The sequence below is a fragment of the Argiope bruennichi genome, chromosome 11, assembly GCF_947563725.1.
Source record: "Argiope bruennichi chromosome 11, qqArgBrue1.1, whole genome shotgun sequence".
NCBI classification, from domain to species: Eukaryota; Metazoa; Arthropoda; class Arachnida; order Araneae; family Araneidae; genus Argiope; species Argiope bruennichi.
Genome location: NC_079161.1, coordinates 20,495,836 through 20,511,993, shown reverse-complemented (window position 1 = coordinate 20,511,993; position 16,158 = coordinate 20,495,836). Strand labels below are relative to the sequence as shown.

Genomic DNA, 16,158 nt, shown 5'->3' with positions numbered 1-16,158 from the left:
TTGTACACTGTGTTACTTAGGTTGTTTAAATTAAAATAAATATTTAGTTGCATGCTGTGCTATTTGGTATGTTTAAGTAGAAAAATCTATATCATTGCATACTGTGCTACTACTTGATTAAATTAAAACAACAATCTCGTTGCATACTGTACTTCTAAAGTTATTTAAATTAAAATAACTATTTCATTACATACTGTGCTACCAAGCTGTTTAAGTTAAAATAACTATTTCGTTGTACATTGTGCTACTTAGGTTGTTTAAATTAAATTAAATATTTAGTTGCATGCTGTGCCATTTGGTATGTTTAAGTAGAAAAAACTATATCATTGCACACTGTGCAACTACTTGTTTAAATTAAAACAACTATCTCATTGCATACTGTGCTATTTAGCTTGTTTAAATTAAAGTAACTACAATTTGTTGCATGCTGTGCTACTAGGTTGTTTAAGTTAAAATAACTATATTGTTGTATACTGTGCTACATAGGATGTTTAAATTAAAATAAATTCTTAGTTGCATGCTGTGCTATTTGGTATGTTTAAGTAGAAAAAACTATATCATTGCATACTGCTCTACTACTTGTTTAAATTAAAACAACAATCTCGTTGCATTCTGTGCTACTTAGCTTGTTTAAATTAAAATAACTACTATTTCGTTGCACGCTGTGCTACTTAGGTTGTTTAAATTAAAATAACTATTTGATTTCATGCTGTGCTATTTGGTATGTTTAAGTAGAAAAATCTATATCATTGCATACTGTGCTACTACTTGTTTAAATTAAAACAACAATCTCGTTGCATACTGTACATCTAAAGTTATTTCAATTAAAATAACTATTTCATTACATACTGTGCTACCAAGCTGTTTAAGTTAAAATAACTATTTCGTTGTACATTGTGCTACTTAGGTTGTTTAAATTAAATTAAATATTTAGTTGCATGCTGTGCTATTTGGTACGTTTAAGTAGAAAAAACTATATCATTGCATACTGTGCTACTGGTCGTTTAAATTAAAACAGTAATCTCGGTGCATACTGTGTTTCTTAGATTGTTTAAATTAAAATAACTGTTTCATTACATACTGTGCTTCTAAGCTGTTTAATTTAAAATACCAATGTCGTTGCATACGGTGCTGCTTGGGTTGTTTAAATTAAAATAACTATTTGATTGCATGCTGTGCCATTTGGTATGTTTAAGTAGAAAAAACTATATCATTGCATACTGCTCTACTACTTGTTTAAATTAAAACAACAATCTCGTTGCATTCTGTGCTACTTAGCTTGTTTAAATTAAAATAACTACTATTTCGTTGCACGCTGTGCTACTTAGGTTGCTTAAATTAAAATAAATATTTAGTTGCATGCTGTGCTATTTTGTATGTTTAAGTAGAAAAAACTATATCATTGCATACTGCTCTACTACTTGTTTAAATTAAAACAACTATCTCATTGCAAACTGTGCTATTTAGCTTGTTTAAATTAAAATAACTATTTGATTACATACTGTGCTTCTAAGTTGTATAATTTAAAATAACTATTTCGTTGTATACTGTGCTACTTAGGTTCTTTAAATTAAAAGAAATATTTAGTTGCATGCTGTGCTATTTGATATGTTTAAGTAGAAAAAACTATATCATTGCACGCTGTGCTACTACTTGTTAAAAATTAAAACAACTATCTCATTGCATACTGTACTTCTAAAGTTATTTAAATTAAAATAACTATTTCATTACATACTGTGCTACCAAGCTGTTTAAGTTAAAATAACTATTTCGTTGTACATTGTGCTACTTAGGTTGTTTAAATTAAATTAAATATTTAGTTGCATGCTGTGCCATTTGGTATGTTTAAGTAGAAAAAAGTATATCATTGCACACTGTGCAACTACTTGTTTAAATTAAAACAACTATCTCATTGCATACTGTACTATTTAGCTTGTTTAAATTAAAGTAACTACAATTTGTTGCATGCTGTGCTACTAGGTTGTTTAAGTTAAAATAACTATATTGTTGTATACTGTGCTACATAGGATGTTTAAATTAAAATAAATATTTAGTTGCATGCTGTGCTATTTGGTATGTTTAAGTAGAAAAAACTATATCATTGCATACTGCTCTACTACTTGTTTAAATTAAAACAACAATCTCGTTGCATTCTGTGCTACTTAGCTTGTTTAAATTAAAATAACTACTATTTCGTTGCACGCTGTGCTACTTAGGTTGTTTAAATTAAAATAACTACTATTTCGTTGCACGCTGTGCTACTTAGGTTGTTTAAATTAAAATAACTATTTGATTTCATGCTGTGCTATTTGGTATGTTTAAGTAGAAAAATCTATATCATTGCATACTGTGCTACTACTTGTTTAAATTAAAATAACTATTTCATTACATACTGTGCTACCAAGCTGTTTAAGTTAAAATAACTATTTCGTTGTACATTGTGCTACTTAGGTTGTTTAAATTAAATTAAATATTTAGTTGCATGCTGTGCTATTTGGTACGTTTAAGTAGAAAAAACTATATCATTGCATACTGTGCTACTGGTCGTTTAAATTAAAACAGTAATCTCGGTGCATACTGTGTTTCTTAGATTGTTTAAATTAAAATAACTGTTTCATTACATACTGTGCTTCTAAGCTGTTTAATTTAAAATACCAATGTCGTTGCATACGGTGCTGCTTGGGTTGTTTAAATTAAAATAACTATTTGATTGCATGCTGTGCCATTTGGTATGTTTAAGTAGAAAAAACTATATCATTGCATATTGTGCTACTACTTGTTTCAATTAAAACAATAATCTCGTTGCATACTGTGCTACTTAGCTTGTTTAAATTAAAATAACTATTTTGTTGTACACTGTGCTACTTAGGTTGTTTAAATTAAAATAAATATTCAGTTGCATACTATGCTGCTTAGCTTGTTTAAATTAAAATAACTAGTATTTAGTTGCATGCTGTGCTACTAGGTTGTTTAAGTTAAAATAACTATTTTGTTGTACACTGTGCTACTTAGGTTGTTTAAATTAAAATAAATATTTAGTTGCAAGCTGTGTTATTTGGAATGTTTAAGTAGAAAAAACTATATCATTGCACACTGTGCAACTACTTGTTTAAATTAAAACAACTATCTCATTGCATACTGTGCTACTTAGCTTGTTTAAATTAAAGTAACTACTATTTCGTTGCCTGCTGTGCTACTAGGTTGTTTAATTTAAAATAACTATTTCGTTGTACACTGTGCTACTTAGGTTGTTTAAATTAAAACAAATATTTAGTTGCATGCTGTGCTATTTTGTATGTTTAAGTAGAAAAAACTATATCATTGCATACTGCTCTACTACTTGTTTAAATTAAAACAACTATCTCATTGCAAACTGTGCTATTTAGCTTGTTTAAATTAAAATAACTATTTGATTACATACTGTGCTTCTAAGTTGTATAATTTAAAATAACTATTTTGTTTTACACTGTGCTACTTAGGTTGTTTAAATTAAAATAAATATTCAGTTGCATACTATGCTGCTTAGCTTGTTTAAATTAAAATAACTAGTATTTAGTTGCATGCTGTGCTACTAGGTTGTTTAAGTTAAAATAACTATTTTGTTGTACACTGTGCTACTTAGGTTGTTTAAATTAAAATAAATATTTAGTTGCAAGCTGTGTTATTTGGAATGTTTAAGTAGAAAAAACTATATCATTGCACACTGTGCAACTACTTGTTTAAATTAAAACAACTATCTCATTGCATACTGTGCTACTTAGCTTGTTTAAATTAAAGTAACTACTATTTCGTTGCATGTTGTGCTACTAGGTTGTTTAATTTAAAATAACTATTTCGTTGTATTCTGTGCCACTTAGGTTGTTTAAATTAAAACAAATATTTAGTTGCATGCTGTGCTATTTTGTATGTTTAAGTAGAAAAAACTATATCATTGCATACTGCTCTACTACTTGTTTAAATTAAAACAACTATCTCATTGCAAACTGTGCTACTTAGCTTGTTTAAATTAAAATAACTATTTGATTACATACTGTGCTTCTAAGTTGTATAATTTAAAATAACTATTTTGTTGTACACTGTGTTACTTAGGTTGTTTAAATTAAAATAAATATTTAGTTGCATGCTGTGCTATTTGGTATGTTTAAGTAGAAAAATCTATATCATTGCATACTGTGCTACTACTTGATTAAATTAAAACAACAATCTCGTTGCATACTGTACTTCTAAAGTTATTTAAATTAAAATAACTATTTCATTACATACTGTGCTACCAAGCTGTTTAAGTTAAAATAACTATTTCGTTGTACATTGTGCTACTTAGGTTGTTTAAATTAAATTAAATATTTAGTTGCATGCTGTGCCATTTGGTATGTTTAAGTAGAAAAAACTATATCATTGCACACTGTGCAACTACTTGTTTAAATTAAAACAACTATCTCATTGCATACTGTGCTATTTAGCTTGTTTAAATTAAAGTAACTACAATTTGTTGCATGCTGTGCTACTAGGTTGTTTAAGTTAAAATAACTATATTGTTGTATACTGTGCTACATAGGATGTTTAAATTAAAATAAATATTTAGTTGCATGCTGTGCTATTTGGTATGTTTAAGTAGAAAAAACTATATCATTGCATACTGCTCTACTACTTGTTTAAATTAAAACAACAATCTCGTTGCATTCTGTGCTACTTAGCTTGTTTAAATTAAAATAACTACTATTTCGTTGCACGCTGTGCTACTTAGGTTGTTTAAATTAAAATAACTATTTGATTTCATGCTGTGCTATTTGGTATGTTTAAGTAGAAAAATCTATATCATTGCATACTGTGCTACTACTTGTTTAAATTAAAACAACAATCTCGTTGCATACTGTACATCTAAAGTTATTTCAATTAAAATAACTATTTCATTACATACTGTGCTACCAAGCTGTTTAAGTTAAAATAACTATTTCGTTGTACATTGTGCTACTTAGGTTGTTTAAATTAAATTAAATATTTAGTTGCATGCTGTGCTATTTGGTACGTTTAAGTAGAAAAAACTATATCATTGCATACTGTGCTACTGGTCGTTTAAATTAAAACAGTAATCTCGGTGCATACTGTGTTTCTTAGATTGTTTAAATTAAAATAACTGTTTCATTACATACTGTGCTTCTAAGCTGTTTAATTTAAAATACCAATTTCGTTGCATACGGTGCTGCTTGGGTTGTTTAAATTAAAATAACTATTTGATTGCATGCTGTGCCATTTGGTATGTTTAAGTAGAAAAAACTATATCATTGCATACTGCTCTACTACTTGTTTAAATTAAAACAACAATCTCGTTGCATTCTGTGCTACTTAGCTTGTTTAAATTAAAATAACTACTATTTCGTTGCACGCTGTGCTACTTAGGTTGTTTAAATTAAAATAACTATTTGATTTCATGCTGTGCTATTTGGTATGTTTAAGTAGAAAAATCTATATCATTGCATACTGTGCTACTACTTGTTTAAATTAAAACAACAATCTCGTTGCATACTGTACATCTAAAGTTATTTCAATTAAAATAACTATTTCATTACATACTGTGCTACCAAGCTGTTTAAGTTAAAATAACTATTTCGTTGTACATTGTGCTACTTAGGTTGTTTAAATTAAATTAAATATTTAGTTGCATGCTGTGCTATTTGGTACGTTTAAGTAGAAAAAACTATATCATTGCATACTGTGCTACTGGTCGTTTAAATTAAAACAGTAATCTCGGTGCATACTGTGTTTCTTAGATTGTTTAAATTAAAATAACTGTTTCATTACATACTGTGCTTCTAAGCTGTTTAATTTAAAATACCAATTTCGTTGCATACGGTGCTGCTTGGGTTGTTTAAATTAAAATAACTATTTGATTGCATGCTGTGCCATTTGGTATGTTTAAGTAGAAAAAACTATATCATTGCATATTGTGCTACTACTTGTTTCAATTAAAACAATAATCTCGTTGCATACTGTGCTACTTAGCTTGTTTAAATTAAAATAACTATTTTGTTGTACACTGTGCTACTTAGGTTGTTTAAATTAAAATAAATATTCAGTTGCATACTATGCTGCTTAGCTTGTTTAAATTAAAATAACTAGTATTTAGTTGCATGCTGTGCTACTAGGTTGTTTAAGTTAAAATAACTATTTTGTTGTACACTGTGCTACTTAGGTTGTTTAAATTAAAATAAATATTTAGTTGCAAGCTGTGTTATTTGGAATGTTTAAGTAGAAAAAACTATATCATTGCATACTGTGCTACTACTTGTTTAAATTAAAACAACTATCTCGTTGCATACTGTGCTACTTAGCTTGTTTAAATTAAAGTAACTACTATTTCGTTGCCTGCTGTGCTACTAGGTTGTTTAATTTAAAATAACTATTTCGTTGTATTCTGTGCCACTTAGGTTGTTTAAATTAAAACAAATATTTAGTTGCATGCTGTGCTATTTATATTTAAGTAGAAAAAACTATATCATTGCATACTCTGCTAATACTTGTTTAAATTGAAACAACAATCTCGTTGCATACTGTGCTAGATGGCTTGTTTAAATTAAAATAAATATTTCTTTGCATGCTGTGCTATTTGGTATGTTTAAGTAGAAATAACAATATCATAGCAAACCGTGCTACTAGTTTTTAAAGTTAAATTAATAATCTCGTTACATACTGAACTACTTCGGTTGATTAAATTTAAATAACTATTTCATTGCATACTGTGCTACTAGATTGTTTAAGTTAAAATAACGTTTTCGTTGTAGAATGTGCTACTAGATTGTTTAAGTTAAAATAACGTTTTCGTTGTAGAATGTGCTGTTTGGGTAAAGTAAAAATAACTTCGTTACGTACTGTGCTACCTGAGTTGTTTAATTAAAAAAAAACTATTTCGTTGCATGCTGTGCTACTTGAATGGTTTAAATAAAATAACTGTTTCGTTGTATACTGCGCTGCTTAAATGGTTTAAGTAAAATAATTATTTCATTGCATGTCTGTTACTTGGGTTGTTAAAGTTAAAATTACAATTTATTACTATTTCGTTGCATACTATCTACTTGGGCTGTTTAATTTGAAATAACTATTTCATTGCATACATTATGTTTAATTTTAATAAAAAAATATTTTTATCTATTTAATTTAGGTATTTCAGTGGTAGTTGTGATCTTTTGCCTCCTCTGCTGTATATTTCGGAAAGCACTGGCCGCCATGTTTTACTCATGCGGTTGCGGATGTCTGAAAAATAATGAAAAGCATGATTACGGTTTCGACGCTTTTCTTCTGTACGCAGATCAAGATGAAGATTTTGCCTTAAACATCATTACAGAAGGTAAAAAAAAAAAAAAAAAAAAAAAAAAAAACGCAACTATCCTTTTATATACTATAAATTACTTTATTATTATTTTAATATATTTTTTATCTTAGGATATGAGTAGAAATAAACATGTTGCTTTATTTGATTTAATTTGTTACCATTGCTGCATGTGACATTTTGCCACCTTTTTAGGCTTAAAGGTTATTTTCTTTCAAATAAATCTGAAATTTTTAAATCTGCACTAAAGTATGTGTTGCATAAAAATAAAAATTAGTAAAAGTTTCATATCGATATCTGTATTAGCTTACAAATAATTCAAATTTATATTAAAAAAACTACTTAAAATTACTTTTCTTTTTGTGGACTGAAAATAAAATAAAAAGTCCTATTCTAAAAGAATTATTCTACAATTTCAAAAGGAGTGCAAAACATTAAATTTGAGGTTAACACTTTTCTCTCAATTATCAAATCTGAATTCATTTTCCGATGCCTTTAAACTCGCCAACACTATTATTTAATGGTTTCTGAGAATCAATTATCACAATGATTTCGAACAGTTCACGAGACTTTATTCTTTTTTCAAATTTAGTTTCGACTTTTTTTTTTCAAAAATTGATTTTTAGGATATTGTTTGCAATCCCATAATAACTCTTCTGGAATAGGATTTTTTTAAACGATCCGCGAAATCTTAAAAATATTTATAGCCATTTTTTCAAAAAAAATAATTTGGATATCGATTTGAAATTTCTACTGTTTATTTATTGCCTTTAAAATAACACGAATTTAAGTGGAATTCAAGAAAAAAATGTGTCAGTTTTTATATTTTTTAAATATGAGAAACATTTTTAAAAATTTGCTCTTGCTAAAATTTATTCTTGTTCTAATCCAGCTATTCTAAGGCTCGACAGATCTTTTTGTAGTTCTTAGAATCCATGACTTTTCAATTTAGTTTACCCCTCAGGTTAGTATTTTTTATTGAAAAGCTAAAAATCGGTTGTCTGAATTTTCACCAGTTCTTATTCAATAATACATCCGGTCGTAAACTTGGCCTATTTGGGGCAGTCAATTCAAAAGTTAACTCTTTAAAGGGCCATTTTTTTCTAGTCATATTATGTTAAAATATTCTTAGGCTTGAAATTAGAATAAGAAAAGGGATTCATTTAGCTTATTAGATAAATTTAATTTGATTAATGAATTAATTTGGTTAATTAATAATTAAGTAACAAATCAAGACACATCATTTTGTCTGAGATGAAGAACTGAAGCATCTAAGTCTCTGACTTACTAAAGAAATTTGTTAGAACTTATGCCAACCTACATAATTTCATACAAAAATTGATAAATTTGGTGGGAAGCATACTTCCCACGACCCTAGAAAGGGTTAAATTAATAATTTTTTTTTTACTTTTTCCGCATTTTGATATTTTTTATTCCAATTTGACCAAACGGGGCAAAATTTTATAAAGCTTTCAATTATAAGAATTATATCAAATTATCAAAACTCAAAGCTTAAACTCAAATTCCGTAATAAATAAATTGGAAAAAAAAAATACTTCAAATGTTATTCTTTTGTGTCAATATTGGGCAGCTAAGTTGTGTAGTATATCAATCACAAGTAGATTAGTTTTATTAAAAAGCACGTTCATATAGTTTAAAATATATAAACTGAACAACGGAACCCGATCGGTTGAGGTACATAAATCAAATGAAATTATTTTGTTAAGTAAAGTTTTCGTTCAGTAATCCAACCTATCATGTGGCTGTTGGCATTTTACCCAAACATGTTTTGGGTGTTTTAAGCCTTCTTTGCATGATTTTTTTTTGTGAAATAAATCAGGATGATATAATTCATGCTCTAGATAAAGGGAAAATGTTTACAAAAATCCTAGTATAAATATATAATATCAAATAATTAAAAAAAGAGTTTGATGGAAATATCCATCATCATGCAAATTTACATGTTAAGCTCAGTTAAAAATCTTCCATGTCCCTCTCTTATAAGTTTCTCCACTCTTTATCGCTTTCATCAGCAAAAAAAAAAAAAAATCAGATTAGTTATAAAAAATATTAAAGGAATCGCACGTTTCTTCCAATCGCAACAAACAGCGGAATGACAAGTTCAAACCCGCTATAATAATTGTGACATTTGATTTTTTTTGACAGCTACGTTCTTTATCACGTAATAATAGTGAAAAAGTTACCAGCAACAACCAATTTACAGTACAGTTGTTTTGAGTACAATTTTTTGTTCACTAAATGTTATGACAGAAATTTCCATCATCATGCAAAGAAAGGCTAATCTTACATTTAAATCATGTATAAAAATTCCTTAGTGAATTAATATTTCGATTTTTGTTCTGATCACCAGGTTTAGAAACTCGAATTCCTGAAATCAAGCTTTTTATTCCCACGAGGCAAATCTTCTTGAGCAGTTCACCTGTCAACATTGAATCTTCCCTCGCCGATTGTTGCAAAGTTATTGTTCTTCTGACAAAGTAATTGAGTTCCTTATAATCCATTCTATCCGGATATTTGCAATTGTTTGAATCATACGAACCTCTTATTGTAAATTAAGACACAGTAACGATAATTCTAATGATAATCATAGTAATAGGCAACGATGCTTTAAAAAAATTCTCATAAAATGCCAAATAAAATTTCTTTTGGCAAGCTGGAAGGCAAAGTTATATTTACTTACATCTAAGTTACTATCTGAAAACATAAATTGTTGATCTTATGAACAGTCAAAAGTAGGACTTGAAATTCATTTATCAGTCCCTAACTTCTAATATATCTTCTTTATCGAAAAACTTTAAATACCTTAATGAGGCGCTAATTTGGATAATTGGATTATTTCTCTATCTACAATATTAAGAAAGTTATAGCGAAATGAAAATTCCAACCCCCATCATTTTCACTCCCTTTGAATTAGATAGGCCATTTACGAACTCGTTTTGGGATCTAGGGACCATAATCGGTAAAGAACTGAAGAAACATACTCGAAACTTTGTCTTGAGAACCATTACAATAGATAGTCTTCCTATAAGAATCTACTAGTACCTAAAATGATAAAAGGACACAAATATATCACTTCTATATACATATTGTTACGAAATTTCCGGGGTTCGTTTGGATAGTGGGCGTTATATGGTGTGGAGAACGCTCAATTAGCAGGCGGCAGTAGAAAATGAAACAACGACGTTTATTTACACGAAGACACACAGGACAGCACAAAGACGACAACTATATACAGCACACAATTATCTTCAGCCGAGATGTGCAGACAACAGCACACAACAGACTCTAATGCAAACCGTAGCGCACAACTTAATTCAGCACTACTCACTTGACTCCGTCGCTGCTCCGCTTACCTCTGGAAGGCGAGTTCTTCACCGTCGATTCCGACTACTCTTCGACTCCACTGGTCCACAACCAATCAATTCACCGTCACTCCCCGGCAGCTGCAGCTCCTTTTATAGGTCTCAGGAGGCGGGGCTAGAAGCCTCTCAACCAATCAGGAACGTTCGAGGCGTATCTCTGTTCCTACTGGACGGATCGGGAAAATTCTCGAGGTTTCGGGTATAATCTATTTTGGCGCCAAATTCGTCGCTAAGTCGCCAAATGGTCGCGAAGTTTGTCGCCAAGCTCTGGGACCTCCCATGCTGGAAAGCCGCATCACAGATTCGTAACAATATAATGGCTACTTCGTTTGAGGCATTTGAAGGACCATAGAACCAATTTCCTAATCTCTGTTAGTTCTCATTCCTTTAGTTACTCCATGTCTTAACTTCTCTATCGTTTAAAAAAAGTGCTCTTTCATTTATGTAGAAGGAAAATTATAACAAGGCACTAAAACGGAGATATTTGAAGGGGTACACATATCCCACTTGAAGTTCTTCTATTTGATATTTTAATTCCTGGTTACACTACAGCATTTGTTCGTCCTACATACATGTATTCTTTTTTATGATCTCTTCCCAATCTCCCATTAGTTTTTAATGACTATATAATGACCCACTCGGGTAGTCCAATATAAAAACATTCGTTTTGGTATTTCTATTGCACTGAATAAAGAAACTATGAAGGAATATGATAATAAATCAGAGGAAGTGGTCTCCCAAAACTTTCTCGTACACACTCTATTAAGCTTATACCAACGTCTTACACCAACAACAAACAAACCTATTGTTACGAATCCTTGATGCGGCTTCCCAGCATAGCTGGTTCCATAAGAGGTCCCAGAGCTTGGCGACAAACTTGGCGACCATTTGGTGACAAAATAGATTATACCCGAAACCTCGAGAATTTTCCCGATCCGTCCAGTAGGAACCGAGTTACGCCTCGAACGTTCCTGATTGGTTGAGAGGCTTCTAGCCCTGCCCCCTGAGACCTATAAAAGGAGCTGCAGCTGCCGGGGAGTAGACGGTGAGTCGAGTGGTGAACCGGTGATGAATTGAGTAGTCGGAAGCGACAGAGAAGAGTGGTCGTGGACCAGTGGAGTCATTGTAGTTGTGAACCGACGATGAATTGAGTCGTGGACCAGTGGAGTCGAAGAGTAGTCGGAAGCGACGGTGAAGAACTCGCCTTCCAGGGACTAGCGGAGCAGCGACGGAGTAGAGCTGCTGTGTATACTGTTGTATGCTGCTGTGTATACTGTTGTATGCTGCTGTGTATACTGTTGTATTCTGCTGTGTATACTGTTGTATGCTGCACGTCTCGGCTGAAGATAATCGTCTTCTGTGCTGTATATAGTTGTCGTTTTTGTGCTGCCCTGTGTGTCTTCGTGTAAATAAACGTCGTTGTTTCATTTTCTACTGCCGCCTGCTGATTGAGTGCTCTCCACACCATATAACTGCCACTATCCAAACGAACCCCGGAAAATTTCGGAACACTATACAAACTTACACCAACGTCTTACGTGGCATTGATGTACAATATCTACGAAGTATTTTTTGGCGTGAATATAGCATTTTTCCTGCATCTATCGAGCGCTTCTTGGCGAGAAATTTTGGAGTTTAATCTCTGGCATACGTTAATAGTGTCGAAAAATCGAACATGTTTATTTCAACCAATGAAACAAATATTTGACGCAAAGCTGCACTTGTAGCCCAAAAATCCCATACCAAATTTGATATATTTAAGTCATTGCATTTTTAAACTATCTCCATTACTTGTTTCTGAAAGTAATGACTGACAGACGGCCAACCCTCTTTTGGATTTGGCTCAAAATTTGACGAGTGACTACACTATAGATGTTAAATCTGTGTGCCGAATCTTATACATGCAGCTCTCTTCGTTTTGTAATTGTTGTGTTAATTGATGTTCGAACAGCTGGACAGACGGAGTCCCTCTGAAGGCCGCGGTGGCCTGGTGGTAAGGTCTCGGCTTCGGAACCGGAGGGTTTCAGGTTCGAGACCGGATTCCACGGAAGAACCGTCGTGTAAGGGGGTCTGTTGCACGTTAAATCCATCCTGATCAAACGTCCTCCCGCTGGTGTGGTGTGGAGTGGAGAGGGGGGTGCCAGCTCATTTCTCGTCCTCGTCATCTGACCGCGGTTCAAAATGACGAGGTCCGTCCCAAAATAGCCCTAGTGTTGCTTCAAAACGGGACGTTAATATAACTAAACTAAACTAAGGAGTCCCTCTGAACAGATTTTACTTAAAAATTGATAAAAATCTTCAAATTTGGTGTAAAGACCATATACGGGTTTAGATCAAGGTTTTTTTCAGTTATCTTTGTCTCAAACAGACAGGCATGATTCCAAAAAATATTTTTCGAACTGAGAGAGGCCTAAAACGTGGAGATTCGTCAAAATCTCGAGTACGAATTTTTTGTCGACTACTATGCTTTCTCTATTTCTACGTATACGCGAAAATAAAAATGATTAATGAGCTCAGAAAAAACAGTCATAAACGCTGTGGAAATTCAAATAAAGTAACTTATTGTAGAATATTTGTGACACTACAAAGACATTTTTAACAATACAATGAATACAAAGAAATTAGAAAATGAAGAAAAATAATGTAATTAAATGGTTTTCTAAAATGTGAAATTATTGTCGTGAAATATAATTCTTATTTTTTATTTTTTTAGGGAATTTTTAAACAGCGCTCAGTGTATGCAGCTTTTGAAAGCTTCAATGTCCTGCTCCATACAGCAGAGTTCCAAACGTTTTATATTTGTGCTCTTGGGAAAAGGCAGCATTTTGAAAGATGTTGACTCAACTCTGAAAGCTATCATCAACAACAGCGTGTGTCTTCGCTGTGGGGAAATATTCTTTTGGCAAAAACTGAGATACTTTTTGCCAAAAAGGAATAAAAGCAGACCAGTTGATGAAGAGAATAATTCCTTGATCCGGAATGAAGTCTGCAATTAGCCTCGGCCACTGTACATTTTCCAGTAAAGAAGCATTCCATTTAATGTATTTGCATCTATAAGCGGAGTAATTCGCACTTGATGACTTATATTAGCATTAGCCCTGGAATAATGCACTCGTGATGGTGTTTACACATCACCAGTCAGTATTTACTACCTATAGGTAACTGAACAACATCAAGAATGTATCATTCTGCAGTTGGCTGTAACCGATAGTCATTATTTGTGGATTGTTCAGCCTATAGATGCAAATACGTTCAGATACAAACCTAGAATTAACGATTTTTAAATTGATGTGCCATATTAAAACTAATATCGAAAACGCCTAGATGACCTTTGTAGATATTTTAACATTAAGCAGATATATCCCATTATGATTACTTTCAATTACACCAGAAGTGATTGTACAATTTCCCTAATGTAATAAATCACTTTCAGGATTTTTAGAGGTATTTAAAAACGATTCTGGACAAGTTCTGTTGGTCACAAATTAACTACAACATAGCATTGTACTTTGAGTGATAATTAAGTTAAAGCTCTCTAAAGGTGGGTATACATTCAGCCAGCCACAAACGATCCAGTAAAACCACGCAAGCGCAGAAACTGTACAGTTCTCGTCGAGACAAGAATTTGCTATTGTCCGCTCTCTCAGCGCATGCGTAATCTTTCTTATGCGTGATTTACTAGAATCTTACAATTGGTCGAATGTAAACCAATCTGAAAATAAAATGACAAGTAAAATTTGCAATGTTGTGTTTGCTGTTAGATGAAATACTACTTTAACATTGTTACTATTATGTTACATCATTACTACATCAACAATATTACTATTATGTTACATCATTACAAAATCAAAGTTGTTACTATTATGTTATATCAATACTAAATCAACATCGTTACTATTATGTTACATCATTACTACATCAACAATGTTACTATTATGTTACATCATTACTACATCAACATTGTTACTGTTATGTTATATCATTACTAAATCAACATTGTTACTATTATGTTACATCACTACTACATCAACATTGTTACTATTTACATAATTACTAAATCAACATTGTTACTGTTATGTTATATCATTACTAAATCAACATTGTTACTATTATGTTACATCATTACTGCATCAACAATGTTACTATTATGTTACATCATTACTACATCAATAATGTTACTATTATGTTACATCATTACTACATCAACATTGTTACTATTATGTTACATCATTACTACATCAACATCGTTACTGGTGATGTTTCATCATTACTACATCAAGAATATTACTGCAACAATGCTAAAGTGATTTGGTGCTGAGATATTAGACTGTCTGCTGTAATGTAGGCAGTGTTGTTGTTATATCATTACAGAAGGTGTTTACTGGAAGGGAAGATGAATAAAATCAATTCAATAAATTTTCTATTCGATATTCTTTTTTAAAAATTATAAATCTGCTTTGCAATTTCCATGATAACAGGAATTTTTGTAAAATTTCCAAAGATATTGATCATGTAGTACATGAATCGTAGTAGTTTTGTGTTTAGAAAGAGTTCATTTCAACAGATTATTGGTAAAGCAGTGCATAAGTGAAAAGTCACCGAATTCACAGGAATATATTGAAAAGATATACAATACCTGTGCCAATCTTCATTTTTTTTCCAGAAAATGCATTGGTTCCTTTTGAAGAGTGGCTTGTATTTCAATCATGATGAAATTTTGCTCTTTGAAAGTCAGTGGTATAAAGAAATGAGATTTCTTCTGTAAATATCAGGAATAAAATTTTCTCTTGATAGTTCGTTGAGTTGATTTTAATCGTTTATTGTTTTCAACATTGCTGCTTATTTTTAACTAGCCAACTTTGGCAACCAGCTAGAATTCCCATTTTTTTTTTTTTTTAACAAATCTGCAAATACACATTTTTTTTTTAATTTTTCATATATTATCTACTTTTCATTTTTTAAAGAATCTTTTTCGAAGTCCCAAAGCAGGAAGGAATTTGCTTTCTTACATATTCAACGTTTCTGACATTCTAAATATCTCGCCACTATTATTTTATGTTAGACATTAAATATAGTGCATATAGAGTGATAAATCTATGAGCAAAATATTTCAGTGTTGATATTTATATAAAAATATTAAAAATTTGGTGTTCATGTTGAATTAAAAATGGCTACACCTACTACTATGGAAACCTTTGGACCTTTGATACTACTTTTGGACTACAATTATGGAAATTTCTACAGCTAATGAAATACCAAAAAATTTTTAGTATTTTATATATATATATAAAAATTTCATTTATTTTCGAAATTGATACTTATTTTTCATTTATGCAATTCATATTCACTTAACGTTTGAAAAATATTTTAAACACACCGATTGTTATGTGGAATATTATATGAAATACGTATAAGTACCAAATGATGAAACTTTCTGCAAAGGCAGTTATT

General features: G+C 31.1%; 1 protein-coding gene across 1 annotated transcript in view; it reads left to right on the top strand.

Annotated features, from left to right (window-relative positions):
- LOC129957188 (protein artichoke-like) overlaps nucleotides 1–15,503 on the top strand; it is a 41,269-nt gene extending 25,766 nt beyond the window's left edge. Inside the window, exons 6-8 of the mRNA XM_056069384.1 lie at nucleotides 7,157–7,342; nucleotides 9,696–9,822; nucleotides 13,421–15,503. Coding sequence (XP_055925359.1) covers nucleotides 7,157–7,342; nucleotides 9,696–9,822; nucleotides 13,421–13,703 — 596 coding nt within the window. The 3' untranslated portion in view covers nucleotides 13,704–15,503. The remainder of the gene's footprint in view (nucleotides 1–7,156; nucleotides 7,343–9,695; nucleotides 9,823–13,420) is intronic.
- Nucleotides 15,504–16,158: the final 655 nt, after the last annotated feature.